Below are 27,994 nucleotides of genomic sequence, written 5' to 3'. Positions count from 1 at the left end.
ACCTTATCAAATGCCTTCTGGAAATCGAGGTACACTACATCCACTGGATCTCCCCCGTCTAACTTCCTGGTTACATCCTCGAAAAACTCCAACAGATTAGTCAAACATGATTTACCCTTGGTAAATCCATGCTGGCTCGGCCCAATCCTATCACTGCTATCTAGATATGCCACTATTTCATCCTTTATAATGGACTCTAGCATCTTTCCCACCACCGATGTCAGGCTGACAGGTCGATAGTTCTCTGTTTTCTCCCTCCCTCCTTTCTTAAAAAGTGGGATAACATTAGCCATTCTCCAATCCTCAGGAACTGATCCTTAATCTAAGGAACATTGGAAAATGATTACCAATGCATCCGCAACTTCCAGGGCCACCTCCTTTTGTACCCTAGGGTGCAGACCATCTGGACCTGGGGATTTGCCAGCCTTCAGTCCCATCAGTCTTCTCATCACCGTTTCCTTCCGAATGTCAATCTGTTTCATTTCCTCTGTTACCCTATGTCCTTGGCCCATCCATACATCTGGGAGACTGCTTGTGTCTTCCTTAGTGAAAACAGATCTAAAGTACTCATTAAATTCTTCTGCCATTTCTCTGTTTCCCATAACAATTTCACCCAATTCATTCTTCAAGGGCCCAGCATTGTTCTTAACTATCTTCTTTCTCTTCACATACCTAAAAAAGCTTTTGCTATCTTCCTTTATATTCCTGGCTAGCTTGCGTTCATACCTCATTTTTTCTCCCCGTATTGTCTTTTTAGTTAAGTTCTGTTGTTCCTTAAAAACTTTCCAATCATCTGTCCTCCCACTCACATTAGCTCTGTCATATTTCCTTTTTTTTTAATGCTAGGCAGTCTCTGACTTCCTTTGTCAACCACTGAGGCCCCTTTCCCCCCTTTGAATCCTTCCTTCTCTGGGGGATGAACTGATTTTGCACCTTGTGCATTATTCCCAAGAATACCTGCCATTGCTGTTCCACTGTCTTTTCTGCTAGGCTATCCTTCCAGTCAACTTCGGCCAGCTCCTCCCTCATGGCTCCATAGTTTCCCCTGTTCATCTGCAACACTGACACCTCCTAGCTGCCCTTATCCCTCTCCAATTGCAGATAAAAGCTTATCATATTGTGATCACTACCTCCTAATGGCTCCTTTACTGCGAGATCGCTTATCAAATCCTGTTCATTACATAACACTAGATCCAGAATAGTCTTGTCCCTGGTCGGCTCTCGTACAAGCTGTTCCAAGAATGCATCCCGTAGGCACTCTACAAACTCCCTATCCTGTGGTCCAGCACCAACCTGATTCTCCCAGTTCACCTGCATGTTGAAATCCCCCATAACTACTGCGACATTACCTTTGTCACATGCTAACGTTAACTCCCTATTCAACTTGCACCGAATATTCATGCTACTGTTTGGTGGCCTGTAGACAAGACCCATTTGGGTCCTTTTGCCCTTACTGTTCCTCAGTTCTATCCACACAGACTCTACTTCTCCTGACCCTATGTCCCCCCTTGCAAAGGACTGAATCTCATTCCTCACCAACAGGGCCACCCCACCCCCTCTGCCCACATTTCTGTCCCTACGATAGCACATATACCCTTGTATATTCATTTCCCAGGTCTGATCTCCCTGCAGCCACGTCTCCGTTATCCCAACAACATCATAGTTACCCATTCGCACCTGGGCTTCAAGCTCATCCGCCTTATTTCTGACACTTCGTGCATTCAGATATAGAATTTTTAACCCATTTCTCCTTTCTCTGTTTGAATTGCTGCCTATTGTGCTTAACCCAGCTCCTCGAACTCCCATCAGGCTATACGCCCCTAGAATTTTGTTATCCTTCCTAAATTTACTTATTCGTTCAACACATTTAACTCCATGTTCCGTCAGACCATCCCTCTGTACATGAGTCCTCCTTATCACTTGTTCCGCCCCACCTTCCTCTACTACACACTTAATATTCCGGAACCGTGTAGTCCCCACCTGTCCTTTATTCTTCCTCTCGCTATCCTGTCTCACATTCTGGATCCCCGCCCCCTGCAAATTTAGTTTAAACCCCCCCAAGAAGCACTAGCAAACTTCCCTGCAAGTATGTTAGTACCGCTCCAGTTCAGGTGTAAACCGTCCCTTCGGATCAGATCCCACCTTCCCTGGAACAAAGCCCAATTATCTACAAACCTGAAGCCCTCCCTCCTGCACCATTCTCTCAGCCACGTATTAATCTTTATAATCCTTCTGTTCCTTGCCTCACTCGCACGTGGCACAGGTAGCAATCCTGAGATTGTTACCCTGGAGGTCCTGCTCTTCAGCTTCGCACCCAACTCCCTGAACTCCCTACGCAGGACCCCCTCACTCATCCTACCCACGTCATTGGTCCCTACATGGACCACAGCATCTGGATTCTTGCCCTCCCTCTCGAGAATAACCTGCACCCGATCTGAGATGTCCCGGACCCCGGCAGCAGGGAAGCAACATACCATCCGAGACTTCCGATCTTCCCCACAAAATCTCCTATCCGCCCCCCTGACGATAGAATCCCCTATCAATACTGCTCTCTTCTCTTCCCTACTCCCCTTCCTAGTCAAGGGTCCAACATCAGTGCCAGAGACAGGACCACTGCAGCTTGTTCCTGGTAGGTCATCCCAACAAACTGTATCCAAAACGGTATACTTATTCTTGATGGGAACGGCCACAGGGGTGCTCTGCTCTCTCTGTCTGCTCCCCCTGCCTCTCTTCACTGTCACCCATTTGCCTACCTCCTGCCTTTTCGGTGTGACTGCCTCCCGATAACTCTTATCTATCTCTGCCTCTGCCTCCCGATTGCTCCGCAGTTCATCCAGCAAATGCTTCAATTCCCTAACTCGGTCTGATAGGAGCTGCAGCTGGATGCACCTATTGCAGGTGTGGACATCAGGAACAACTGTGTTGACCCTGACCTCCCACATACTGCATACGGAGCACACCACTGCTCTAACTGTCTCCCCCATTACCTGATCCTAGATTAGTCAGAATCCCAGATTATACCTGGGACTCGGTTAATATCCACGCAACGAACAGTGGGTCTACATGCATCTCTATCATGTGCGCAGTCTATGGGAAGAGGGAAATCACGGTCAGTGGTGCTCAGGTCACAGCGACGTCAGCCCATGAACTGAGGGGTGTCACAGGTCCTATTACCAAGGTTTCTGACCACACTAGCCAGAGTGACGGTATGAGCGAAGGGCAGAGCATGGGATAATGAAAGGGGATACGGAGCGTCTGAGTGAGTGTGTGGGAAGGTGGCAATGGAAAACCCTGTGGATAGCTATAAGGGCATCGTCTTTGGTGTAGAAGACATAGTCATTATTAAATGAAAAGAGATCTGTTGCTGGTGATGCCCAGTTAGTGGAGCTGTTGCACCATACCCAGAGAATAAAGATCAACATAGGGGAACAGTCGCTAACCCAGTCTATACCTTGTACTTCTCCCCGGGCACGTCAACGCGTCTAATTTCGCGCATTGTATTTTGCTGATGTACCCGTCGTATTTTTGACAGCTTTGGTGAAAATTCCCGAGGGATGGAAACTGGTTTCTCCTCTATTGATAACCAGAATGAGAATCACAAAACATGCTTGAGGATCTCAGCAGGCCAAACAGCATCAGTGAAAAAAAGAGGTGCAGTCCGAGATTCGGGACGAAAACACTTCGGCAGGACTGGAGAAAAAATAACAGCTGAGGAGTAGATTTAAAAGGCGCCGGGTGGGGAGAGCGAAACACTAGGTGTTAGGTGAAACCTGGAGGGGAGGGAGTGGTGATGAAGTAATTAGCTTGGAATGTGAAAGAGACAGGACCATTTAAGACAGAAAAAAAAATTGTAGGAGCACCAGAGGGAGGCGATGGGCGGTCAAGGAGATATGGTGAGAGAGGGAAAAGGAGATGGGACATAGAAAGTGGGGGGGAGGTGGGAGTAGGGTCGGCGGTTTGGAGGGCATTACTGGAAATTTGAAAAATCGATGTTCAGTTTATCAGGTTGGAGGCCACCCGTACAGAATATAAGGTGCTGTTCCTCCATCCTAAGTGTGCCCTCATCACGACAGAGGAGGGGGCCATGGATGGACATACAGCAATGGGAATGGGAAGCGGAATTAAAATGGATGACCACTGGAATGAAAAGCCTCAACCTGAGATCATATGCAGCGGTGACGTAGGAATTGAGAGCAGGGGATGGAGTTTTTACATGTAGCAGGGTTGAACGAGCTATAGTTCCTCTAGCTCCCCCCCTTTCCATACGGATCGCCCCGACGTGACTCACTTGTCCATTTGTCCCTCCCCACTGAATTTCCCTCCCGGCTCTTATCTTTGTAAGCGGAACAAGTACTACACCTGGCCCTACACCTCCCTCACTAACATTCAGAGCTGTAAACAGTCTTTTCATATGAGGCGACACTTCACTTGTGAGTCTGTTGGGATCATTTATTGTGTTCTGTGCTCCCGGTGTGGCCTCGTGTACATCAACGAGGCTAGACGTAGATTTGAAAAACACCTGCGCTCAGTCCGCCAGAACAAGCGGGATCTCCCAGTGGCCAGCGATTTTAATTCCAGTTCCAATTCCTGTACCGACATGTCTATCAATCACTGTCGTGATGAGGCCACGCTTAATTCCTTTTCACCATTTCCCATCCCCTTACCCCGCCCCTCAACTTATCTGCTTCCCGCCAATCGCCTCTCTCTGGTAGACCCACCCCCAACACCCCATTTTTTGTTCTTTCTTCCATGGACATCTGTCTCAGAATGAAGGCCATTGTCGCTCCCAGTGAGGCCTCCAGTATATTGACAAGACTCTACGTAGATTGGGAGACAGCGTCGCCAAGCATTTACGTTCCGTCCACCAGAACAAACGGGATCGCCTACTGGCCACTGATTTTAATTCCAATTCACTTTCCCATTCCGATATGTCCATCCATGGCCTCCTCCGCTGTCGTGATGAGGCAACGTTTAGGTTGGGGAACAACACCTTATATTCCGTTTGAGTAGGTGCAACCTGACAGCACCAAAACCGATGTCCCCACGCCCCCTCCCCTTTTCACCATTTCCCATCCCCCTTTCCCCTCTCACCGAATATCCTTGCCCGCCTGTCATTTCCCTCTAGTGCTCCTCCCCAATTTTTTTTTCTTTCTTCTATGGCCATCTGTCTCTTGCACCAAACATTTTATGCCCCCATAGATGCTGCTGCTTTGTAGAGTTCCTCCAGCATTTTGTGTGTGTTGCTCTGATTTCCGGCTTCTGCAGGTTTTGTCTTGTTTGAGAATTCGGGATCATATTTATTATCACTGACATTCACTGTGTGACGTGAAACGTGTTTTTGTAGCTGCAATACAGTGCAAAGACAGAAAATTCCCAATAAGTACATAAGTAAAGGGAGATTGATAGATCGATAGATAGATAGATAGATAGATAAACCGACCGACAGATGTGTAGATCAATAGATGGATAGATAAATGGATAGACAGATGGAAACGCTCCAATGGGCAAAGTCTCAGCAGGATGGAGTCAGCGAGGATGTTTTCCCTGTCTCAGATGTTTTGGATCAGGGACCTGCTCCATCATCAAGGGATGACATTGGCAATCAATCTCAGAATGAAGTGTATCATCGTTAATATATATGGTGCAATTTCTTCTTCTGTTCCAACAGCACAGCGTGAGAGTGAAACATTGTAAATTGCAATAAATAAATACTTATGGCAGACAGGAGCTGTCAGGAGAGGAAGGGGAGAGACATTAGATGAAGTACACTTCATTAGAACTGAGGAGGGAGAGAAACATAAGTTGGTCTGGGCAGCAGAGAAGGTGGGAAGGCGCTTTAGAAATGAAACATCTCTGCTCAGCTGAGGTTTGACTGAATTGGTTTATCTCATGTACGAGGTACAGTGTAAAGCTTATTTTTACACTCCACACCAAACCCCATCCTTCTGTCTGACCAGCCCTACCCTCAACCCACTCTTACATCTTCCTTACCGTGTTCGTCCAATTCTACTCAATCACTCTTCCTCTCCCGCCTATTCTCTCGCACTCCCTCCTTCCCCATCTCTCTGACAGAAACTCTGTCTTTTCCTGGAGTGGAGGAGGCTACCTGAGGTGTTCTAACCGATGAAGGGCATGCATAGTTCACACGGCGGGAACGTTATCCCATGTAGCGGAGGCTTCAGTAGCACACAATATAGATCTAAGAGGCGGAGTGAGAGGCTCACGGGGATAGTTTAGTGACCGGAATCAACTAGGGCTGGCTCTCCTGGTGTCGAGGATGCTAACCAGAATCCGCTGCAGTGCAGTGGGAAGGATAGTGCTTGGGTAGAGATACACTGACACTCCATCCCCTGTATCGAGATGAGCCAGTTAAAATTGTGCGATCATAGCCAATGTACGAAATCTTTCGCAATACAATGATGTTGAGTACTAGAACTGGCTCGGCGGGCCGATGGGCTGTTTGCTGTATAACCCTGTGAATGGCCTTATGCCCATGGCAAATACTGGATAGTGACTGTTTCTGTTTCTCATAGGGTAACAATGCTGCCCGTGTTTCTGCTTGTCGCCTCGCTGACCAGCGTGGAAGGCTTGAGCAAAGAGTAAGACTAGAATCAAATTCCTTTCCTGCCGCAGTCCCACCATCTGCCGCTCTATCCCAATTCCTTGTATCCCTGCCAGTGCTGCCTCCGTGTGCTGCACACCCTCCGACCAGGCACTCCCTGCCTCGCCTCCCTCCTTCAATCAGTTTTCCGGGACCAGCCGCCCTCCCCAACCCGGTTTCCATTCACAAACTCCGCCTCTTCAATCCATATCGCTTAAATCCTGATTCTCCCTGCGACGGAAACCGAGGCAAGAACGACGACTGAGTACTCGGATTAAACATTTGTACCGAGCCACATCAGTAACGGTAGACACTCGGCAACATACAATATGAGAGCTAAGAACCGAGCTCCTTTCAAAAAATTCATTCGCGGTCCCCTATCCAGCACTGCGTCTTTCTGCAAACCAGCCTCCCACCAGATAACATCCCCCATGTATAGCACACGGTTCTCTTAATGTCATACTTTATTACACTGTTGTGTTTGATCTGAGAGCCCTTCTCTTCTGATGGCACACATCAAAGAATCCACTGTTTTGTGGAATGTGTGGGATGCTTGTTTGCATTGTCTATTGAGTTTCTGATTCTCTCATTGTGTTTTTGCTTCCAGTCGTTGCTTGGGATATGATGTCCTCTGCACCACTGCGGATTATGAGGTAATGTGATCGCTGACTATTACTTTTCGCTTCCTCCTTCCCCCGGACGTCCCGTCTCTCCTTCAGCCACATCCGTTCTCCCGAGAACCTCCCTGTCACAGATCATTGTTCACTGTTGGCACCTGAGCCTCTAATTACCCGACACCGCCATGTACAGATTCCCGTCCACGTCATTCTTCCTCTGGCCGTAGGGACGAATTGTCTCCGCTCCTCCGTCATTGGTTCTGAACCCTGGAGCTGCTTATCCCTCAGCACCCGGGGAGTCAGACGTAGCTGGAGAACTGCAGCCAGCTGACTACTCACACTGGCCCCACTTCACCCAAGGAGGGAAGGGTGAAGGGTAAATTAAGGACTATAAGTAAGTTGTGTCTTTAGGAGAGGGTACGAAGGAGCTTTACTAGGATGTTTACTGAATTAGTGGGTCCGTGCTCTGGTAGGAATTTGCGCACACTCGGAATGCTTTCTTGAAGCGGCGGTAGCTGAGGTGAGGTCATTAATGGTTTAAATGTTTGAGAAGTAACGCTGACATGTGTTTTACGTGAGAGGCGGTAATAACAAAGAAGTATGCAGGAGGCCGTCAATTGTGAGTTTTTTTTTCTCTGTCGGTGGAAGGGCTTCAGAAACAACATGTTGAGACTACAAAACTTCTATGCGCATGTCAGAATAATAGAGAAGAGTAACAAGTGTAGAGAAACTTGGTTTTCAAAAGTTATTGAGGCCATGATTAAGAAAAAGGAAAAAAATGTACTTCACAAGTATAGCCAGGTAGGAACCAATGAGGTGATTATGGAGTACAGGAATTGCAAGATAACACTTGAGAAAGGATTCTGGAGGGCTAAACGAAGGCATAACGAGTAGGCAAGGTGAACCCTAAGCAATTATTAGAAGTGTTAAGAGCAAAGGGATTGCCAAGGGCCAGAATTGCTCCGCTGGAAGATTAGAATCCATGTGTAGAGCCAAAACAGATGGGGGATGTTTGTTTTTCCTGAAGATTTGCGCACGGATTCTATGGAAGTGAGGCGAAGTGGCAGAAACATCATGGGTTCTGTACAGATTACAGATGAAGAGGTGTTTTCTAACCTGAGGCTTACCAGAGTGGATAAATACCCAGGACCTAACAATGCGATCCCTCGGACGCCACAGGCAGCCAACTCAGACGTTGCTTGGGCCTGAGCAGAAACATTTAAAACATGCTTTGCATTTGGAGAGATACCAGAGGATGAGAGGATAACCAATGATATTCCGCTGTTTTTAAGGCTTTAAACATAAAGCACGAAATTATAAACAGGAATTTCTGACACCAGTTGAGGAAAGGTTACTGGAAATTATTCCAAGGGACCTGATGTAGAAGTATTTGGATAGACATTGACTCATTAAGTACCGTCGGCATGGGCTCGTGCCTGGTTGTTTATTTCTAACCAATTTAAAGAGTTTATCATGAAGTTACCAGGAAAATAAATGCATGAAGGCAAGGCATTGTGGGAGAAGCTTTGTGGGAGAAACCAGATAGTGGCAATAGATGGTTGTCTCTCAGACTGGGGCCTAGGAGTATTGATGTGTTATAGACTGTGCTGTGTTCTTTGTTGCTTTATTTCATATATATCAACGCGACTGATGATAATGTGGTTAACTGTGTCAGAAAACTGTCGATGACACCAAGTCTGGGGGTGTAGTGGACAGCGAGGAAGACTATCTTGGCTCCAGTGGGATATGCACCAGCTGGGAAAATGGTCTAAAATATGGCAGGTAGAACTTAATGCAGTGAAGTGCGAGGCTTTACTCTTTGGCAGGACAGAACACAATAAGTCTTACACAGTCAACGCCAGGACATTGAAGCGTGTGGTAGAACAAAGTGATCTGGAATACGGTCCATAATTCGTTGAAAGTGTTGCCATGTATAGATAGGGTCGTCGTGAAACCGTCCAGCACATTGACCTTCATTAATTGATGTATTGAGTACATGAGATGAGATGTTGTGTTGAAGGTGTTTCAGACGTTGGTAAAGCCCAGTTTAGAGTATTGACTGCATTTGTGGTTACCTTCATGCAGGAAAGATGTAATTAAGAAACAGTACAGTGAAAATTTACAAAGATATTGCCGTACCCAAAGCACCTGCATTACAAGGAAACATTGAAAAGGTTTGGCCAGTATTTCCTGGAAGGTAAAAGATTGAGAGTGGTTTTGAAAGATGTTTACAATGTTACGAGTGGTGTACATTGGGTAAATGCAAGCAGGCTTTTTCCACTGGGTTAGCGTGGGATTACAACCAGTCTCCTGGGTCGAGTGTGAAAGCTGAAAAGTTTAAAAGAAACATGAGGGGAAACCTCTTCACTCAGAATTTCGTGAGAGTGTAGAATGATCTACCCGCACAAGTGAGGCATGCGAACACGATTTGAACATTTAAGAGAAGTTTGGATCGTTACATGGATGATAGGGGTCTGGAAGTCTTTGGTCTCGGTGCAGGTCGACTGGAGCAGCAGTTTTAATAGTCATTGCATGGATTAGTTTGCTGAAGGGCTTGTGTTGTATTCTCTATGACTCTATGAGGTTTTACAGACAACATTTTTCACCCCGAGTGCGCTGAGTGCCTCGAGGGTGCGACCTGCGTTGTTAGACCATAGGGCCATAAAATATAGGTGTAGAACTAAGCTATTCTGCACATCTAGACTTCAGCATTCAAATATGGGCTGATACAATTGTTCCAGTCATCCACACTCATCTGCTTTTACCCCATACACTTTGATGCACTGGCTAATCAAGAACCTGTCTATCTCTGCCTTAAATACACCCAGTGACTTTGCCTCCAAAACCGCTCGTGGCAACAAATTCTACAGATTTACCGCCCTCTGAATAAAGTAATTTCTCCGCATTTCAGTTTTAAAAGGACGTCTTTCAATTCTGAAGTCGTACCAAATTGTCCTAGAATCCTCCACTTGCCATATCTACTCTGTTCAGGCCTTCTAACATTCTAACTGTTTCTACTAGATCCCCCCTCATTCTCCTGAACTCCAGGGATTACAGCCCAAGAACTGCTAGACCTCCCTCATCCCTTTCATCCTTCTCATTTTGGTGGAAAGAGATAAAATAGAGATTTTTCCGAGGCGTTTAGACAGGCACACGAAGGGAAACGTTAGGGTCAGGACAATGTGAAGAGAGAGGAACTTAGTTCAGGTAACCAGTTGATTACGAATTTAATTAACCCGACTCAGTACTCTAGGCCGAAGGGCCTGTTCTACTTCTTTATGTTCCCTGTTCTTTGGTCGATTTGTCACAGCTACATTGTTACATACAGTAAATCCGCCGTTATCATTTGCGCCCAACACATTCTGAGGATGTGCTGCGGTAGTTCACCAGGATTGGCACGCTTCGAGTGCCAACATATGTTCCCACCAATGACTCTCAATGACCAATACGTCCTTGTAATATGGGAGGATACCAGAGCACCCGGAGGAAACCCATGCGATCACGGGGAGAAAGGAGAATTCTTTACAGCCGAGAATGATGATGTGGACGGCGGGGAATTGAACCCATTTGCGAGTGCTATAAAACTCTACGTTGGTTGTTACAATACGCTGCCGCCTTGCCAGGGTACCTTCGGACCGCGAAGGGACTATTGATACATGTGCGCATTACTGAGTGTATCTGTTCGGAGGAACTTCTGCTACTTTAAGCCCTTACACTGGTCAGTGTCATGACATTCTGTCCGTTGCTATGCTCATATTGTTCTGCCTCGCCGTAAGCTAGCCTTCCTCCACAATTCCGAAACGCACATCACCGAACCCCTCTTACAAATCCGTACAGTAAGAACTCCATCCTCTGCCAACAGTTCCGCCGTTACAATGAATCGGTCTGGGTCGGAATGCACGTCAGCAGGGTCATCTTTCGCAGATCTGTCATGGCACCGCTGAACCACTATTTCAAACAGCAAAACTCGGAAGGTAGGAGAACGCCCAATTTTGATGGTATCAGAAAGAATCTGTCGTCTGCCAACTGGGACAGGCTGTTTCAGACACTTATGTATTTGTTAAGTTGGAGGCTTTGAAAATTGTCGTTATGAGAGTACAATGCTTGTATGTAAAAGGTAAAAATTACAAGTGTAGAAAACCGTGGTTATCTAGAGATGTGGAGGCGCAGGCTGAGAAGAACTGGAGATGTATATCATGTATAAGCAGGTAGGAACAACATATGTATTTATGGAGTAACCCTAATGAAATGGAACACATAAAAAGGAATCAGGAGCGCCAAAGGAAGGCATGAGTTTTCCCCAAAAGACAAGTAAAGGGGAATGATCGGGGATACTACATATATGTTAAGAACAAAAGCATTGCAAAGGACAAAATTTATTCCTCTGGAGAAACTGAATGGTATTCCATCTGTGGAGTCAAAAGAAGTGGGGAGGTCATAAATGATTTTTCTTTTTCATCTGTATTTAGTCAGTAGACCGCTACAGCATCTATAGCACAGAGGCAAAGCGGCAACATCTTCACAGAGGAGGACGTGTTTGTTGCCCTGTCGCAACTTAGGGATGCAAGTGGAAACATCACCGGCGTGTTAAAAGTGATAGTCAGCAGTATGTGATGTATCAGAGGACTGGAGTATAGATAATGTTGTTGCTGTAATCATGAAGCAGGAAACTATCGGGTGGTCAGCCGGGTACTAATAGTGTCAAAATTAGTTGAAGGGATACTAATCAAATGGATACATAAGTATCTGTTTTAACATGGATGAAGATTAATCAGCTTAGCTTCCCGCCTATACATTGTTGAGGCCGTTGCCACTAAAGTTGATGAAAGCAAGGCTATGGACATTGTATGCATGGATTTCAATATTTCAGTTGAGAAGGGCCCGCGTGGGCGTTTGGTCAAGGAGTTTTGATGCATTCAAGATTAGGTAGTAATTTGAATTAGACACTGGCTTTGTGGAGCAGCGAAGTACATTGTTGCCTCTCTGGCTGGAGACCTGTGACTAGTAGAGAGCCGTAGGGATTGATGCCGTGACCGTTGTTGTTTGCCATCTATCTAAGGGATCTGAATGATAATGTGGTTAACTCGATTAGTAAAATTCAGGGACCACACTAAGATCGGGAATGTAGTACACAGTGAGGAATACTGTCATGGCCTGCAGTGGGATTTGGGCGAGCTGGAAATTGTGCTTAAAACGGCAGATGGAACTTAATTCAGTCAAGTGCGAGATTTGCAACTTCGGTCGTCCAGCCACGGTAGATCTTAAACAGTGAAAGACAGGGCACTGAGGAGTGCGGCAGAGCAAAGGGATCTGGGAATACAGGTCCATAATTGACTGAAAATAGCGTCACAGGTTGATCGGGTCGTAATAAAAGATGTTTGTAGATTGGTCTTAATAAATAAAAGTATTGAGTAAAGGAGATGGGAAGTTATGTCTAAGTTGTCAAAACTGAGAAATAAACAAGATTGCAAGAAGACAGAAGAAATTTTATAGGCAATTCCTTGGTCTTAAGGACCATAGCTATAAGGGGATATTGAATTGGTTAGGACTTTAATTTCTGCATACAGATTATTAGAGGAAATTTCACAGAGGTTTAATAATTATGATGGGTATAGATTGTTTGAACCATTCAGGCGTTTTCCACTGAGGCTGGATGGGAGTACAAGCAGAGGTTAAGGGTGAAAGGTGAAAAGTTTGAGGGGATCCGTCTTCACTCAAAGGTTCTGGCAATGTTTAAAAACCTGGCAGCAAATATTGGTGCATGCGAGCTCGTCTTCAAAGTTTAAGGTAACTTTGAATACTGACATAGATGGGGGGAGTATGAAGGGTTAGGATCCCGGTGGTGATCGAAGGAATCAGGCAGTTTAACTCGTTCAGCAAGGAGCAGATAGGCCGAATGGCCTGTTTCTGTGCTGTTCTCTTCTATAACTCGATGACTCCATGACTCAGAATGAACTGGATGATGCAGTGTAAATTGGAATATTAAGCTTGCAGATGACAAGAAGCTTTGCTGACTTGGAGATGATGTGGAGGATTGCTGTAGGCTGCAGCAGGACAGAGACAGGATGTGGCGGTAGGCTAATAAAGAGTAGGTGTTGTTCAACCAGGACAAGTGTGAAGTTAGATTGTAGAAGGAAATTTGGGATCCGCACCATAGATCCATTAAACCTGCAGCAGAAATTGACATGGTTATTGAGAACGCTTGTGGTATGTTGCCCCGGGTGGTGTCAGAGGCAGGCACAATAGATCACTTAGGAAACTCCTTGATAAGTATATGGAGGTCTGTGTGGGAGTGAAGATTCAGATTGATCTTAAAATGGCTTGTAATGTAGTCACAACACCGCGGAACGTAGGGTTTGTATTGAAACTAACGCTTTAGTATATTAGTGTTTCCAAAGACATGTATTAAGGATTATAATATTCTACAACACTTTTAGGGATGGAGATCCAATGGACTGGACAAGTTCTCGTTTCAATCACCGAGCATGGAACGCCTACAATCTACTTCATGCTTCCCGAAGAGCTCTGGGACAATCCTCCAAAAACAATCGAACCACAAGTGAGTACCAGCTGAAAGCGGACAATACGTTGTATTGTGTCTGACCCCCATCCCCCTCAATCTCTAGAGAGGCAGGTGTTCAGGAAGGAGTCCTGCAGAATCGTCTGAATGTAACTTCTTTCTCAGCATCTGAAATCAGACACAAGTACTTGACCAGGAGGAAAAAACTGGAGTTGGTTCAGGTATTTGAGATTAAGTCCCAGGGATCTGTCAGCACCGAATAATGTCAATGTTTTCCAGGAGGGTGTGGAATTCGGCACCTCAAGACGCTTTTGCTGTCCAATATGAAGGAAGAGTTTGGGGTTACTTAAATGCACACTGTGCAAAAGGACGAACATAGCATGATTATCTTAATGGGAAATCATGCCTGACAAATATGCAGGTATTCTTTGAGGAAACGACAGGTCGGTCTGAAAAAAGGCGAGGAAGTGTGATAAATCAGTGTGTCTGAATCTGAACCTGAGGTAGATGCAGTGAGTCATGGTGGGTGCGTTTGTAACCGATTGTCTCTGTTCCGGGATACTGAAGAGAGAGGAGGTGTAGGGGGAAGTATCGCGGGTCCGGAATCTGGGCGGTGAGTGGAACTGCAAAGTGATCTCAGATATGACTTGACAACCGATTGAATTGAAGAACAGGGTGGGAAGCGGGGGGCTGGTGAATCGGAATTTCCCTGTTGCCATATTACGCTGTTTGCATCTCTCAGGTGTGCGTCACTCGTTTACCAATGATGGATGTGTTCGCCAGGAAAATCCATCTGTTTCGCTTTTCCGACATAGATGATTTCAACCGCACGCTCACTGAGCAGAATGTCCCTTTCAACAATTCCAACTTCTTCGTGTATTCCAGCATGGGGTAGGTCACACAGCGGGGCGTTTAGTTGGGTCTTTTGTGCGATCAGTGGCCAACGGGCTGAGGGTTTTCTGTCACAAGTGTTTTCTAGAAGAAAGATTACCAAGCAGCCTAATTAACACTTTCCTAGAATGTGCTGTAACCATGTTTCCGGAGCCAACATATCATGTGCACATCTTCCTCATCCAAACCCACAGTTTCCCAATATCCAATGACAGCAGCATGCCTCCACACAGGACAACCCCACTCCCGTGGTGTGAGGAACACTTACTCCGAGGGTGAATCCATCACTCTCACCACGTCACCAATAGCACATATCTTAACCCCATGCAGATACAGCACTGGAAAGTGAAACACGAGATTTCACCCAGGTTAACCAACAGCCACTCTTCCGTCTCCCAATCCCTCACCCGGGCAAAGGATCTGAATTTCATTGCTGGTGTTCCGAGACAACGGAGAGCATAAAGCAGAGCCACCATGTAGTGTCCCGTTTTGGATGCCCAGACACAGTTAGTCAGCATCTTTGCCCCACCTTCCTGCAAAGTCACTTCATGCACTGTCAGAATCAGACCATTATCACTGTCCCATCTAAAGACAACACCTCGCATGAAGGCACCATGAATCCCCGTGTTGTGCGAGGCGGCATTGTGTACGTCCTGCTGAGCGAGCAGTGAACCACGTCTCCGGGTTCACCTCGCTGCACACGACTGAGGCTTCTTCAGATTCTGGCGCCAAAAAACAATTAGCGGCCAAAGGCTCGGAATTGGCGAGTAAATGCATGAGGAAGATTGTCTCTGTGAGCGAGGCGATAAATAAATCAGAGGCAATGTATCATTAGGGTGCTCACGCTGACAGAGGGGTGGAAACTCTGCCGTGGTGAACCCCATCTCTTCACACTGCTCTTTCAAAGGGAAGGAACCGTTTGAACGACTGTCCTCGACTCTAAAAGTGAATGGCTGAATGCTGTTCGATCACAGAGCCCTGCAATAAATTCTTAAGCTTTTGAAATTTTCCGGACAGATTTTTCAATCAAGATCTCCCCTCTACAAAACACTGCTGGCCTGAGACTGTTTTATCACAAGATACTCCAAAGTTTCACCCTCAATAATGACTCAAAAATCTCATCAGCAGGTAGCGGTACACTGACGATTTATAATTAGTTTTCGATAAGATCATGAGTTGTGGGAGAAGTATTGAACCATTCGGCCCATCGAGACACTCCACCATGTTATCTTGCCTCATTTGTTACCCCGCTCGCCTCATTTCTCCTGTTTTAATCTCTGTACTTTGTTACCTTTACGAAACAAAAGCCGATCAAACTCCACCTTAAATAAAATCACAAACATGGCCTCCACATCCATGGCAATGAATTCTTCAAATTCAGCATCTTCTGATCCTCATGTGCTGTGCTGTACTACAGCATGTTCTATTAAGGTGGTGGGTTATATGGGAGGCAGGGTTTAAGAGTCGACAACAACATTGCGGCCGATGGGCCTGCACTGTTCTGTACTATTCTATCTTCTATGTTCTAGCGAAAGGAATTCTTCATCCTCTCTTAGGCTACGCACTCTGCTCCAATCACCAATCCCCCATAGGAAACGTCCTCTCTCCAGCTACTCTAACCAAGCCGTTCAATGGTCCATGATTTTCCAGCTCATTCTTCAAAATTACATCTATCGTTGAGCTGAGAGTCTCTCTCTAACTTTATACCTTCATCTTATCCTTGAAACAGTCTGTAGCTTTAGGTAAAAGAGTGTAATTGGATGTGGAATGTTCTGTGTGCGAGCGGGGCGGTAAATGAACCAGAGCCGCTGCAGTATCGGCTGGGTGTCCGTCCCTACGGAATGGTGGGAAGGCTCTGGCGCTGTCAGATAGAAGGCTCGCTTATCACACTGCTCCTCCGAGGGGTGAAACGGTGTAAAAGGCTACACTGTGTGTCCCGAGAGAGAAGCTCGGTCAGTGTTCCAGAGAAATCTCCGGTTCAGGCATCAATAGAGGGAAGGAATTTGGTGGGATTGTTGAACTTGGTGTTGACTTCTAAGGGGTCAGTGTGCCCAGAGGGATGGTGGGCTGGCATCCCGGCACTGCCGCTGAGCATCTTTGGAAGGGTTCAGGCGTCGGGTGGCAGTGATAAGGGAAGAGTTGGTCACAGTTAACTGGTTGATGTGCGGTCTCTAATTCTTTATTTGTTTTTTCCACAACCACGATTAGGGAGCCAGTGGCTTTCCATCGTTTGTTTGAAGGGTAAGTGCAGGGGAATGTTGTGACTGTGATCGGGTCAGTTAATGAATCAGAGACGCTGCGGTATCAGGTGGGTGCTCATGCTGACGGTCGGTCAGGAACAGAAAATATAGGACACTAGACCTCTATGTTCGCCCTTTATCCTTGATTGTTGCTGACTCAAGACCTTCATTCCTACAGAGCCGTCTTTTTTTTTCTATTATCCATGTGTCTAAGAGTTTCTTAAATGTACCTGATAGATACGTCTCTTACCGGACTCCTGACACAACGTTCCACACACCCACCATTATGTGTAAATACATACGCCAGGCAGCCCCTATACCTCCGTCTAATACTTTAAAATTATATCTCCTGATAGTTATTTCCACACTGGGAAAAATGTCTTTGGCCATCCACATGACCTATGCCGTTTATCTTGTACAACCCTATGCAGTCGCCTTTCACCCACTTTGCTCTAAAAGGAAAAAGCCAATGCTCGCTAAACCTATCCTCATATGAATATCCCTCTAGTCTGGGCAGCATACTGGTAAATCTCAGTTTTTCAGCTTCGAAAGCTGTTACATACTTTCTGTAATGAGGCGACCAGAAGTGAGCACAATATCCCAAGTTTAAATGAGCGGCAACATTACTCGCGGCTTTGAACTCAACCCCTCGACGACTGAGGCCAACATCTCATACAGTTTCATAACAACCTGTTCAACTTGCGTGACAACTTTGATGAGTCTATGAGCATGAAACTAAAGATGACTCTGTTCTTGCACACTGATAATGAACCTGTCATGAACCCTGCATCTTGCAATCAAATTCGACTTTGCAAAGTGTATCACTTCAAACTTTTCCACATTGAGCTCAAAGTTTGCCAATTCTCAGCCCAACTTTGCATTCCTCATTGCCCTGTTGTAACCTACATCACAATCCACACTATCCCGAAATGTCATCTGGAAATGGAACAGCCTGATCACCCGCTTCCCGAACAGATTCTTGCGGAACACCACTGGTCGCCGACCTCCAAGTGAAATACCCTTCACCTGTTACCACACTCTGTTTTCTGTGGGTAAGCTAGTTCTATCTACAGTAGCCACGTTTGTCTGCGCCCATAGCTGAGAAAGTTTTCCTAAAATCTTCATCAGTGTGCTTTGTCTAACAATTAAGAATTTGATTCCGTTCCTGAGACATGTCCTGCCCCTCTCACAGCCGTGATCAGACTATGGTTCTTCAACTGTCCAGAGATACTGTCGAAATATATCCTCCAACAGTTTGGAGCCTACTGGTCTGTAATTCCCAGCGTTTTCCCTGTTTCTTTCCTTGGTCAAACGAATAACAGCTGGCAACGTCCAATCCTCTGATACTATTGCAATAGCCAGATGACACAGAAAGGTAATCACCGAAGGCGCAGCAGTATCTTCCGTCCCTTCCTGTAGAAAACTGGGATACATCCCCTCCGGCAATAGGAATTTATGTACCCTAAATTTCTCGAAAATTTCAGCTCATCCTTTTTCAAAACATCGATATGTTCAAGCATATCAGCCTCTTCTGCATCATGCTCACATTTGAAAAATTCCCTCTCAATTGTGAACACTGAAAGAAAATATACATTAAGGACCTTCACTATCTGGGCCGACCTTAGGCGCATATTTCCTCTGTTATTCCTGATCGGTCCTACGCAGTCATCCGTCTGATCTTCACATAGGTGTAAATGGCCTTTGGGTTTCTAAGCTCCTGCCTGGCTAACTTGTAGTTCATTTGAAACCTCTCTGATCCCTGCTTCCTAAATCTTAAGTCTGCTTCTTCCTCTCTCTGGACTAGCTCTTATCAACCATGACTCCTTTACTCTACCATCGCCGACCCTGTCTCAATGGGACAAACCTATCCAGAAGAACATGCTAGCTCTTCCTTAAAAACAATTCCACAGTTCAGTTGTGCATTACCCTGTGTATATCTCTTCCCAATTTACGTTTCCAACTTCCTGACTAATAGCATCGTAATTCGCTCTCCCACCAATCAACTGATTGATAATACCGTCTCTTCCTATCCTCATTCAATGCCAGGGTAAAGAATAGGAGTTGTGGTCACTGTCTGTGATAGGAGGTCTGGCAGTATCGCATCGGGAAATATGGCAGGTGACCTGGTTCATTGGTCTAATATGGCGTTTCCTTCAGATGTACTGCCACTAATGAGTCGAAACCACTTATGTGTTCCTCGAACAGATTCTGCCAATCTAAACCTTTTTCTCTAAGCAGGTTCCAGTCAATATAAGGGAACTTAATGTCACAATAATAAACGTCTTTATGCTTACATATTTCCAAAATCAATCTCCTGAATTGTTCCTCGGTCGTTATTTGGCTATTTAATTGATCCGAATACTTCATACTTCCAATAGCATATCTACTCTTCCGGATTCTGCCTCCATTCACATTGACTCACTGAATGATCCGACCACGACTCCTCCATTTCTGCTGCTGTGAGATTATCCGAGGATTATCCGAATTGCTGGAGGAATATAAAGAATGTCAAAGGAATCTTAAGAAAGAGATTAGAAAAGCTAAAAGAAGATACGAGTTTGGTTTGGCAAATAAGGTGGAAGTAAATCCGAAAGGTTTCTACAGTTATATTAAAAGCAAGAGGATAGTGAGGGATAAAATTGGTCCCTTAGAGAATCAGGGTGGTCAGCTATGTGTGGAGCCGAGGGAGATGGGAGAGATTTTGAACGATTTCTTCTCTTCGGTATTCACTAAGGAGAAGGATATTGAATTGGGTAAGGTGTGGGAAACAAGTAAGGAAGTTATGGAACCTATGACAATTAAAGAGGTGGAAGTACTGGCGCTTTTAAGAAATTTAAAAGTGGATAAATCTCCCGCTCCTGACAGGATATTCCCCAGGACCTTGAGGGAAGTTTGTGTAGAGATAGCAGGAGTTCTGACGGAGATCTTTCAGATGTCATTAGAAACGGGGATTGTGCCGGAGGATTGGCGTATTGCTCATGTGGTTCCATTGTTTAAAAAGGGTTCTAGAAGTAAGCCTGGCAATTATAGACCTGTCAGTTTGACATCAGTGGTGGGTAAATTAATGGAAAGTATTCTTAGAGATAGTATTTATAATTACCTGGATAGACAGGATCTGATTAGGAGTAGCCAGCATGGATTTGTGCGTGGAAGGTCATGTTTGACAAACCTTATGGAATTTTTTGAAGAAGTTACGAGGAATGTTGACGAGGGTAAGGCAGTGGATGTAGTCTATATGGACTTCAGCAAGGCCTTTGACAAAGTTCCACATGGAAGGTTAGTTAAGAAGGTTCAGTCGTTAGGTATTAATGCTGGAGTAATAAAATGGATTCAACAGTGGCTAGATGGGAGATGCCAGAGAGTAGTGGTGAATAATTGTTTATCGGGATGGAGGCCGGTGACTAGCGGGGTGCCTCAGGGATCTGTTTTGGGCCCAATGTTGTTTGTAATATAATAAATGATCTGGATGATGGGGTGGTAAATTGGATTAGTAAGTATGCCGATGATACTAAGGTAGGAGGTGTTGTGGATAATGAGGTGGGTTTTCAAAGCTTGCAGGGAGATTTATGCCGGTTAGAAGAATGGGCTGAACGTTGGCAGATGGAGTTTAATGCTGAGAAGTGTGAGGTTCGACATTTTGGCAGGAATAATCTAAATAGAACATACAGGGTAAATGGTAGGGCATTGAGGAATGCAGTGGAACTGAGAGATCTAGGAATAACAGTGCATAGTTCCCTGAAGGTGGAGTCTCATGTAGATAAGGTGGTGAAGAAGGCTTTTGGAACGCTGGCCTTTATAAATCAGAGCATTGAGAACAGAAGTTGGGATGTAATGTTAAAATTGTACAAGGCATTGGTGAGGCCAAATTTGGAATATTGTGTACAGTTCTGGTCACCGAATTATAGGAAAGATATCAATAAATTAGAGAGAGTGCAGAGACGAGTTAGGTCTCTATTCATTGGAGCGTAGAAGGTTGAGGGGGGATTTGATCGAGGTATTTAAAATTTTGAGAGGGATAGATAGAGTTGACGTGAATAGGCTGTTTCCATTGAGAGTAGGGGAGATTCAAACGAGAGGACATGATTTGAGAGTTAGGGGGCAAAAGTTTAAGGGAAACACGAGGGGGTATATCTTTACTCAGAGAGTGATAGCTGTGTGGAATGAGCTTCCTGTAGAAGTAGCAGAGGCCAGTTCAGTTGTGTCATTTAAGGTAAAATTGGATAGGTATATGGACAGGAAAGGAGTGGAGGGTTATGGGCTGAGTGCGGGTAGGTGGAACTAGGTGAGATTAAGAGTTCGGCACGGACTAGGAGGGCCGGAATGGCCTGTTTTCGTGCTGTGATTGTTATATGGTTATATCCGACTCTTGCACGTTTCCCCCAGTCCCGTTTGAAACATAGAATCACTGAAACATCCAGAAGCGATTCCTGCCCTTGTAACAACAAAGCCTCAACTATGGCCATAACTCCGTAGTTCCATGCACTGAGCTGCTCTCGAAATACAGCTCCCTTGTTCCCACACTTCTCGCATTAAAATAATCTGACATATCCCATTCCCCTCCCGAATTATATTTCCGTTCCCCGCCACCTCTATTAAACCTGTCTGCAAGATTTCCCTCCAGTTCATGAGGCGAAGTATTTACCGAAGCTGGTTTTGGGATAGAGGATCCACCTCTATTTGGAAAGGTTGGAGTGATTAGGCATAGCCAGGGTGTCTTTGTAGAAGGAAAATCACGTTCCATAAATTTGATCAGGTGTTTTGAACAGGTAAACAAGAGGTCTGACACGGTCCCAAATTGTAAGATAGCTGAAAGGTGACATACAATGGATTCCTCTGGATAAATGTAGGTGGATCGGTGGGATTGGAAACACAGACAGAGAGATGGTGAAGATGTCTGACCCGTTGCCCTGAAGCTGTAAAATCATTGGCACCCAGAGTTGGGAGGTCACCTGACAACTGTTCATCATGTTGTTTAGACTTCACCTGCAGGATTGTGTACACCTGTGGTCACTACAATATTGAAGGGATGTGATTTTGCTTGGGAGGGCGGAAACAAAGAATCCCATGGGCGTAGGAAGTCAGACTACAGATACGGGAGTTTCTAGCTTAGAACATTCTAGCAATAAGTCACCCGTTGCTTCTGTGACGCGGCTGTTTTTTTTTCTTTGGAGGGGGACCGGTTTAATGATGAATTGAACAATACTTTCAGTAAAGGGACTGCTCTTCCACACTCAGGAACATTTCCCTCAACTCCCTGTTATATCTTTCAGTGATGAGATATGGTTCGTTTCCACCGGCGGATTCGACTGCCCGGCCCCGTGAGGCCAACGAGGACGCTTTGGATCCTCCGCTTGCTTCCTGTTAAACGCCGCTTTCTACATGCTCTCCACTGTTAATTCACTCCCAACACCGGCACTCAGTAATCTCAGCACTGGCCTGTTCACCCGTGGGGTAATGCCAGACATCGAATACCCGTGACCAACCCGTGTGGGATCATCATCTACTCTCACAGGAGCCGCAGAGTGGCTGTATTCGGAGCCCAGTTCTGGGACGTTGGCAACTGTAGTCCTTCGGCTGACACAGGACTATCTGACCTTTGTAATGCGATGTGGCCCAGAAATGATATTACCTTGTCGGCCTGGTTCGATTTGTCACGATTACCAGACAGATTGGACGTTTCCTAGCATCTCTTTCATTCCCGGCGTAACAGTACGATAGAGAACACGTCCAAAACCGCGAGGAATCCCAGACTGACGTTTGAGCTTCGAGTGGAAGTCTGTGTCTCTTATGCGAGTGCACAGCGGAAAGTCAAGAGACACGGGCCACTTCTGTCGGACCGCACGGGTTTTCGGCACCAGAGCTGTGTAAAGACTGGGCAGAACAGCCAGCGGATGTTTGATATGATCCACTTCCTGTGTTGATGTAACTGTAAACACTCTCGTGTACTCTGATGGTAGCAGGGGTTCCAATATTTCTTTTTCAACGGCATGTGGCAGCTCCTTCTCGGAGCTCATTACTGACCACACTGCCTTTCTGACATCTGTCCCGCGGTGGTATAACCATTTCCCAAATTAACTGCATGAATCAATAAAGCCAACGCTGTTTGCATTAACTTGGTCTGCATCTCTTGTCAAACACTCGCTGCTGTCAAATCCGACTGTTCATTGGGAAGGTACATTCAGCCCCATCGGGAATAACCAGCTCCTTGGGCAGTGAAAACAGCATGCTGACACACCCACACTAACAGCTCACCCCTCTTCCCTTCCAACACTGAGCCACTCTGTGGAAAACTGTCAGCTGATAGCGACGCCGCCTGGGGTGCGGGGAGGGTCGTGTGGAACCGGAGCGGTACACCGTCAGGGAAAATGCGAGCAGTCACATTACTAACGTGGGCCTACAGCCCAAATGGTCTCTCCCACCATATTGGTATCACATACCGTGAGGTTAGATAGGTCTGAGTTGATGGCTCAGATAGTCAGAGCGCAGGAGGATAACCTGTCCGTGGGGTAATGCCAGACTTACCAGCTATCACTGGACAGACGCCATACCCACAACATTCCCCCTCTTAACCACCTCCATCCTTTCGCACGGCTGTCAATCTACTCGGGGCGAAGCACCAAACCCATAACGGTATCTTGCAGAGAGACAGTGACATCTGGAATGGGAGGTGTGAGAATCAGAGAACAGTGATATTAAGAATCAGCGCGTGGAGAGGGGACATTCGATGAGGGGCCAGGGAGGGGCGTGGTGTGGATACCGTTGGAGGTGATATTGCTTTCGGAGGGGGTGATAATTGTTTAGAGAGAAAGGACTGGGGTGGACGAGGGGCTCGGAGACGTAATCAGTAACAGATCTGAGAAGGGAGCTGTGGCTGGGCGTGACTGTGGAAGTGATGGGGGGGGGGGGGGCGGGGGGTGTGGATGAGTTCGGAGAGTCTTATGACCGAGGGTCCCGGGAGGGAGCGCCGTGTGTTTGACGGTGGGGATGTCAGAATCAGGTTTAATATCACTGGCGCATATCTAGACATTTGCTGTCTTATGGCACTGACAGAAAACACAAAGTTATAAAAGAATAAATTACATTGAGAAATATATATTAATATTAATTACGTATTTTTCAATGTATACGTTCATAAAGGGAGGGAAATTATGTGGGCGTACATATGGACTCATTTTCTATTCAGAAATTTGATGGCGGAGGGTAAGAAACTGTTTCTGAAATGTGGAATGTGGGTGTTCAGGCACCGTTAACTCCCCCTTGACGGTAGCAATGAGAAGAGTGCGTGTCCTGGGTGATGGGCATACTTAGTGATCGATGCCCTATCTCTGATCATCCTCTGTCGACGATGCATTTGGAGCTGGAGAGGACAATGCCCGACATCAATTTCGCTGAGACTGCAACTTTCTGTAGCCTTTCCGATCCTGCGCAGTGGCCCCCTGAGGAATGGGTGGAGCGTCGGAGGGTTGATCACTGAGAGTTCAGGGAGGAGTAGCAGTTCTGGGAGATTGACTGTCCACCCATCTCGTTAACACAGTGAGGGACGCGGAGCACACAGGCTGCCTGCGAACTGCAATGGAACGACCCTGTGGTTGTTCCGATACTCGCAACAGAGCAAAGCACAGGAGGCCAAACGGCCCCTAAAATTAGCGCTGGCAATCTGCATGACCATGGTTAATCCTCCCATGTCTCAGCTCCTCTCCTATGCCGGACCCCATCGTCCACAGCTCCTCCATCATTTAAGTATGCACCCGTCTCCATTTTAACTAGTGGATTCAGCTACATGAGAGAACAAATGACCCCGTGCCGCGCTCAAGCCTGAAACTTGTTCCGCTCTAAACCAATGTGAAGTGCCACCCTCGCTATCCATGCCCCTTGTCCAATTTCTGCTGCGTTCTGCAATCATCACTCAACTCCCTCCCCGGCAAATACCTTTCGCCGAATCCCTCCGGTTTCCATCCTGTGCTGACACTCTGCGATCAGACGCGTCCTGTCGGGTTGTCTCCCAACTGACCCTTCCGGTCTAGCTCTGTTTTAGACAATAAGACCGGAACATACACGAAAAAACTCTTAGCCAGTTGGATCATCGAGTCTGCTCCGATCTCTCTCAGCCCAATCTTGTCTTCTCGTAACCCTTCATGCCCCGATTAATCAAGTATCTATCAATTTCTGCCTTTTATATATCAAATAACCCGGCCTCCAGAGTTGTCTCCCTAAAAATAAAGATCCCGATAATCCATCCCTCCCTCCTACACCATTTCTTCAGCCGCACATGCACCTGTCAGATCATCCCACCCTTACCTTCACTGGCGAGTGCACAGGCAGTGGTCTAGATATAACTACCTTGAATGTCCTGTTTGTCTGCTTTCTGTCTAGCTCCATAAAATCTCCCTTCAGAGTCTGCTTATTTCCCCGTGTATGTTATCGGTGGTCAGATATATCTCGGCTTCTGGTTGCTCACACTCCCCCGTGAGAATGCCGTGGAGCGATCAGAGACTTCCCTGACCCTGACGCCTCGGAGAAACTTACCGTCCAGGTGTCACTGTCGAGTCGACAGAATCTAGCCTCTGTTCCTCTGACTATTTCATCTTCCATCACCACCGCAGTCCTCTTCATCTCTCTGTTCTTCTATGCTACCAGAGTGCCAGTCACCAGATCACTGCGACCACCTGCTTCCCACCCTGGAGCAGATGTGTATGTCAGGAACGCTGGAGATATACAGGAATTCCCACATCTAACGCACAGAACAACTCCGGAGAGATGTTGCTGACATTAAGTTGCTGCACAAACACTTTTATTTACGCGGTAACGAAGACCAAGTTCAAGCAACAGTTCATCAGTGTAAAGAAATGTCCGTTTCTGTCAATTATTCCATTAATTGATAATCATAATATCTAAGTTCTTCCCGGAGGCAGTCGCAGTGTTTTCCATCTTGACACTATAGAATTGGCGCTCATTAGAGAACATGGCAGCAGGTAGAATAAAACTAGTTTAGAATCAAGGAGTGACAGAGCACGGCAACAGAACCTTCGGCGAACGCAGCTCCCGACCTTCACTTCCTACCGATTACTAAACTCTTCCTCCCTTTTATTTTTCTTTTTTCACTATATCTCCGGTATCGTCAGAACCACAACACGTTCGATAATGAATCCCATACCCCAGTGTAAATTTCCATCGGTCAAGTGACCGACAAAGCCGTAGCTTCCTGTGACATGGAGGAAAAGGAGAAGCTAGCGGAAATACTGCCGTCTCGAGGCGAACTGGCGGAATTCGCGCTGAGCACTCGTGAGATCAGATCGGGCCCGGTTCCTGCTCGGATTGAGTGGGCAGCACGGCAAAGAGATTTAGCTGATTGCACTCTATGATTCAACACGCTATGAGCAGACAACATCCATGTGCACAGAGGTCCTAACTTCAACGTTCGGGTTTGGTATCAACTTTCTAATGTGTTTACCTGGACAGGTAATGACTCAACTAGGTCCTATTACCATCTATTACCACCTGCCCTCACCAACGCAGAGGTCAGACCGCCAATCTACAACAGCAACCATTTTGACAGTGGGATCGATTGTAACTTTGACACTGATGTTGGCAGATTGGAGGGAAAGTGCATTCACACTGGGTAAGGTTCGATTTGAAGTGAGTATTCCTGATGTTGAGGCGGAGATAACCCGCCGGCAATTAGTGATAAAGATATCCAGAGCAGGCAGAGAAACAGCGCGCTGAGTCCAATAATAGGTGGAGGGTTGGAGACAGGAGAATGTACCGTCGGTACTGGGTGGGGAATTCTCGCCGAAAAGGTGTGCTCGGAGACAGAGCTGAATGTGAAATAAACTTACCGTCCCAACAACAGCTCCACCAGAACATCTGAGAAGCTCCAGTGAATTGTTTATGAAAGTGTTTGCAGAAATACCTCACAGACTAGACGTATAATATTATGTGATGCGTATAACAATGAGGTGGCATTACATTTTCCACTGAGGTGGGATACTTCGATTAATCCCCACGCGGAACTGAGACAACCATGTTGCAGAGAGTGAGAGACAGAATGGAATCAAAATCACCAATCTGGCAAAACGACCGTGACAGGACTCGAACCTACAATCTTCTGATGACTTCGATTCAAGTACCGAAGTCAGACGCCTTATCCATTAGGCCACACGGCCGCATTCTGTGGGAAATTCCAATGGAAAAAATGGGGAACATGCTGACTGCTGCAAGGAGTTTCCACGTGTAGAATGGTTTCCTGACCGAACTAAAAGTACTGGTATGCAGTGTTGTTATCCCAGGTGAACATTCGATCATTGTTCTTAATATCACTCCATTCATTCCTGCTTTAGACTGTACATTTAAATTCAATATTCTCTTTCTGTCACACAGAAAGGAATTGTAAAATGCCCACACCACTGACTTTTAGGGCCGCGTTATATTCTGTGATGGAATAATTGAATATGGTCCACCACATTTAATATATTATTGATAGAGTGAACTCGCTTTCTTTTTAGATAATTCAGCCGTTGGTTTGGTAATCCAGAACCGAACACTGTTTATGTCGTGTAAGCATTGAGGTGTTCGGATCTGCGGCTGCGCACAGCCGGGGGTGCCCTTCAGCGTGTCTGTAATACAGTATCTATCGGGTTATTGCATTTGCCCAATACACGGAAAGTCGTCATTCTAGAGCCAGGTGGCAAATTCCTATAATATCTGTTTACTTGAAAACGAGCAATATAACAACAAAGCTACTGAAATTTGATTTAATTCAACATAAATTTATCTCATTGTACAACAGAAAACAGTCACGGGTTCTCCGAGTGGCGGAGCACGGAATGGAGCCTTTTGCCACAGCATGTCCATAGCGCCAAAGGTACCTGCATTAGGTATTTCCAAGTTTCCTGTGGTTGGCACAAATCTCTCTACACTTTCCTTATCCATGTCCATGAATTCTGATCATCACAGAGAGCAAAGGAAATCGACATAGAATCTGAAAACAAATGTGTGAATCAGAAGCAGAGTCTGTAATTGCTCTGAAGAGATTCAGAAGCTCCAATCACAAGAGCAAGAAGTGGCCGAGCGGTTAAGGCAATTGACTGCTAATCCATTGTGCACTGCACGCGTGGGTTCGACTCCG

The 27,994-nt window shown here is 46.0% G+C and overlaps 1 protein-coding gene and 1 non-coding gene across 4 annotated transcripts in view; one reads left to right on the top strand and one right to left on the bottom strand.

Annotated features, from left to right (window-relative positions):
• Positions 1–22,981, top strand: part of LOC140721475 (uncharacterized) — a 95,957-nt gene extending 72,976 nt beyond the window's left edge. For all 3 annotated transcript variants that reach the window (XM_073036300.1, XM_073036298.1, XM_073036299.1), the window contains 7 exons: positions 6,534–6,599; positions 7,209–7,254; positions 11,081–11,192; positions 13,656–13,777; positions 14,481–14,629; positions 16,838–16,870; positions 22,140–22,981. In XM_073036300.1, the coding sequence (XP_072892401.1) occupies positions 6,541–6,599; positions 7,209–7,254; positions 11,081–11,192; positions 13,656–13,777; positions 14,481–14,629; positions 16,838–16,870; positions 22,140–22,191 (573 nt within the window). In that variant the 5' untranslated portion in view covers positions 6,534–6,540 and the 3' untranslated portion in view covers positions 22,192–22,981. The remainder of the gene's footprint in view (positions 1–6,533; positions 6,600–7,208; positions 7,255–11,080; positions 11,193–13,655; positions 13,778–14,480; positions 14,630–16,837; positions 16,871–22,139) is intronic.
• Positions 22,982–26,943: 3,962 nt separating this feature from the next.
• trnar-ucg (transfer RNA arginine (anticodon UCG)) lies at positions 26,944–27,032 on the bottom strand. Its single transcript is given in 2 exon segments — positions 26,944–26,979; positions 26,996–27,032. It is a non-coding gene; the product is annotated as a tRNA-Arg (tRNA).
• Between the last annotated feature and the right edge of the window lie 962 nt (positions 27,033–27,994).

This window comes from Hemitrygon akajei, unplaced genomic scaffold (assembly GCF_048418815.1).
Source record: "Hemitrygon akajei unplaced genomic scaffold, sHemAka1.3 Scf000056, whole genome shotgun sequence".
Lineage (NCBI taxonomy): Eukaryota > Metazoa > Chordata > Chondrichthyes > Myliobatiformes > Dasyatidae > Hemitrygon > Hemitrygon akajei.
This window is presented reverse-complemented; position numbering and strand designations above follow the sequence as displayed.